The following is a 3,942-nucleotide window of genomic DNA, read 5'->3' on the forward strand; positions in this document are numbered from 1 at the left end:
TATATAATACTTACATCCAGCCCAAAAGCCCAAGATCTATTTCTCAGCTTTTAAAACCACCTACTTCATCTGAAGTAATTTTCATTCAAAAGTGAAATGTCTTGTCTATTAAAAATTAAAAACCTATGCTAAATTATGCTACTAAAAAACTTCTCTCAGTTTGAGACAGTTAGAGCCTTGGGTTTCATTCCAAGGGTGGTTTCCTGTTTTCTGAAAATTCTGGAAGGACATTTCCATAGCACACCCCTCCTCCCCCAGGATGTCCAGCTTGGCTCATCATCCTCTGCACATCCTAGGGTGGGATCAAAATTCTCCCCCGAATTCAGGAGGCCCAGCACAACAAGGGAAACAAGGAAAACTGTGGGCTGGAGTTTGGCTGACAAGGAGACCCTGGCAAGAGGTAAAAATTGCCTTCCCCCCATCTGAGGCTCCTCCTCCAACACCTATCTCACCCCAGTAAAACCAATCAGCAACTGGTCAAGCCAAGGATTTCAACTGGGACTTTAGGAAACTCCCGTACTCAGGACTATTGACCAGGGGTTTACACTAATTCTGCTGAGTAAGAGAACTCAAAGTGTCTCCCTCTCAAACACTGACAGCTGCCTTTGGGTACAGCTGTCTGCTTAACATGAAGGTGGTGCCTGCTTCCAGACCACCACTCTGCACAGTCAGGCCCTCAGCACAGAGTTCAGGAAGGACTCTGCCTGCTGCATCAGACAGCTCACTCTCGCATCAGCTCTGGGTTCTGCTTCTACACCGAAGTTTCTGGAAACTCATCAATTTCCTCAAATGCATTGAGAGTTGTTTTGCTGTTGCTCCTAGAAGAATCTTGAATTTTGTTGAAATCTACTTTAAAAAAAAAAAAAAGAAAGAAAGAAAAATTTTAGAAGTGCATCGCTCTGCACTCCATATTTCCACATGTTAAAGTAATTTTTATTTTTGGCAGTGGTGCTGAGATTGGAACTTAAGACCTCACATAAAATTAGCACATGGTTTACTACAGAGCTATAACCCCAGGCCCCACCACTTAAAGCTTCAAGGTTGCCCCAACTAAGATTATAAAATATTTGAGGTGGAAGAGACCTAAGAACCAGTTTAATTCAACATTCCCATTTCACAGATGGGCAAAACCCAGGGCCCTCTGACTTGATTTGCACAGGGTCACACGGCCAAACAGGTACAGATCCCACAGTGCCTCACAACAGTAATACCTGTCCGCCTGATGGGACCTGGATCTTCATTGAGGAAGGAGACATGTGTTTTCCATTCGGTCCACTTCACCTCATTGATCCTGCAAGGTGATCACTGTTCTCACTACTTCACAAGTACAAACATTAAGTACAAACAAATCCTAGCACTGCATGCTGATGTCTCAGTCTACCTGGCTCCCCATCTGTGTGTCCCAGAGTTGGAACGTTCCTGCCCTGCAGTCATACCAGAACCATGAGGGTGTGAAACTCATCCAACCCCTCACTTCCCACTTGAAAGGATGAGTTCTTCCACTGTAAGAGGAAGTTCACATGTCATGTAGACCCATGCCCAGGACCTAGAAATTCTGAAAGTTGCTTAGACAGGTGTGAAAGGTACGTCTTCAGACATCAGCAGCTGTGCCTGACTGGTGACAGGGACCCATGGGGAAGAAGCATTGTACACAGGAAGGGCATGGCCTGAGAAGCCACGAGGGTTAAATCAGTGGAAGTTCAGCCAGGACTAAAGGTGCACTGCAAGGTGTTTGGGCTTAATGCCCCAGTGCTAGCAGGCAGTGTCTACAGTGTTAAAAGCACAGATGGAAACATTAGTTTGCTCAAGTTTATACTAAAGGATCATCTCTAGAGTAAAAGAATCCAAATCAGGTGCTTTTGTTAGAATACACATTACAGTTAGAAGTGATGGTTTCCAGGGGTGGGAATAACAGATAAGGAGACTAAGACTTCTTAAGTTGTTCTCAAAAGAGAGCATCTGTAAGACTAGGTATTCAGGTAGGAAGAAGGAAGAGGAGTGCTCTTTAAAAAGCGTATACCTAGAGTGGTTGAACACTTTTTTAAAAATCAAAAAACTTGAAATCTATGGATCACAACTGTTTCACTTTCTATCTGGTTGTGATAAACATGCCCCGGATCCCCCAGCGTCATAGGAATGCACACAGAATGAAACCAACACAGGGTAGACAGAAGGACAAAGACTATCAGGTTGGCAAAACGTTCCTATGCCAGAAACTAGACAGGGACAGTTATAGAGGCAGCTCCAAAAGAGCAGAGAAAGGCCCCACTAGTGGCAGTCTCCCCTCACACTTCTGAAGCTCAAGAACCCTTATCCCAGGCACAGGCCCTATAAGAGCAAATTTCATCTTTTGAGGAGGTCAGGGGAGAAGCAGAGTGGTCATGGCAAATAAATGGCAGCTCCATCTCTCTGACATCATGCTAGCTGACTTGTCCCTTTGCCCACCCCAAAGGCTGCCACCAGAGGGCCCTTCCTGTTTGTTACCTCAAACACAGCCGGAAGTCATCCTCTGCTACTTTGCACAGCTCTCCCATGCGAAATCTGCTCCTCAGCCATTCTGGTAACATCTTCTCAAACTCCAAGATTGTCCTGGCTCTCTGGGGACATAAACCAGCCTAAGCTGCTTGATCCAAGCCAGCCCTGAGGGCTCAGCTCTGTTGCATACACACACACACACACACACACACACACACACACACACACACCATCAAACAGACCCTCCACCCAAGTTGGATGCATAATGATAGATCCTGAGCACTCACCCACTCTACAGAATTCAAAAATGAAATGGCAGAAATTTGAGAAAGATGTTGTAATTGTTAAGCATGACATGATGTCTCTGAAAGTCCAGGGGTCTCCTAATGGAAATGTTAAGGTCCTGAAATCCCACCATAGGTAGGAGTTCAGACGTCACCTAGTCTCACATCCCCTTCCAGGACTGCAATTTCCCTAGAAGTTCTCCTGGCCAAAATTCTTCCAGTCTCCCCTGAATATTATCCACAATCCAATTAAGAAGATTTAACAGTGAGAAAATGTCTTGTGCTAAATCAGAACTTTCTCCATGTATTCACCCATGTACTTTAGTTCAGCCTCTTGGAGCCACAGAATGGGGCTGATCCTTCTTTCACAGGTAGCCCTTGCATATATGTGAAGGAATCTTTCCCTTCGTAATTCCAACAACCATTTCTTGTGAAACATAGTCTCCAGTCCTCTCCCAACCCTAGTCACCATGTCTGGACCATCCCACAGATTGTGTTCTCAGAGGATAAGCAGTGTTATGACCAGGGTAGAGCAGAGCAGAATTGTTGTTTTCATTGTCCTAAGCCCAACCCCTCATCATGCATGCAACCTAAAGTCACCTTTCAGCATTCATGTATCACAGTTAAGGAAGAGCAGAACATCCCCATAAGCCTGGGTTTCTCTCACACATCCTAGACCCTGTACCAAAAGAATAAATGGCTTATGCAAACCCCCAGGCCCTACCCCCACCTGCCAGCCTGATAGTCCTCCATGACCATGTGCCAAACCAAGTCCCTGTGCCTAGCTCACCTGCAAGCGCCAGATGCGCTCACTCTCCTTGGAGACGTTCTCCACGGTCTCCCCCATGAGCGCAATGAGCATGTTCAGGAGGAGGACGAAGGTGAGGATGACATAAGTGATGAGCAGGAACAGAAAGAGGATGGGGTAAGTGGAGTTCTGCTGGATTTTCAGATCTCCCAGGCCTATGGTGAGCTTAAAGAGCTCCAGCACAGCGTCACTGAAGCTGCCATAGGAACTGCAGTCCTTGTTGTCATCAGAGCACTTCTCAATCAGTGAGGCCAGAGCTGGAAGGACATAACATGTGTTCTCTCTCTCTCTTTGCCTGCTTGGTTACCTGACAAGCTGACAAGCTCATGCAAATGTGCTCTCTCTCTCTCTCTTCCTCTCTTTCTCTTTCTCTCT

At 45.9% G+C, this 3,942-nt stretch overlaps 1 protein-coding gene across 2 annotated transcripts in view; it reads right to left on the reverse strand.

Moving 5' to 3' along the window:
• Nucleotides 1–664: 664 nt before the first annotated feature.
• Nucleotides 665–3,942, reverse strand: part of Trpv3 (transient receptor potential cation channel subfamily V member 3) — a 32,438-nt gene continuing 29,160 nt past the window's right edge. The window contains exons 15-18 of one of the 2 annotated variants that reach the window (XM_004638281.2): nt 3,550–3,824; nt 2,485–2,597; nt 1,212–1,291; nt 665–846 (exon numbers count right to left, since the gene is read on the reverse strand). In XM_004638281.2, the coding sequence (XP_004638338.1) occupies nt 752–846; nt 1,212–1,291; nt 2,485–2,597; nt 3,550–3,824 (563 nt within the window). In that variant the 3' untranslated portion in view covers nt 665–751. Of the gene's footprint in view, nt 850–1,211; nt 1,292–2,484; nt 2,598–3,549; nt 3,825–3,942 lie in introns of both variants that reach the window. The other variant, XM_004638280.2, reaches the window with a different exon arrangement.

The sequence above is a fragment of the Octodon degus genome, unplaced genomic scaffold, assembly GCF_000260255.1.
Source record: "Octodon degus isolate 3935 unplaced genomic scaffold, OctDeg1.0 scaffold00098, whole genome shotgun sequence".
NCBI classification, from domain to species: Eukaryota; Metazoa; Chordata; class Mammalia; order Rodentia; family Octodontidae; genus Octodon; species Octodon degus.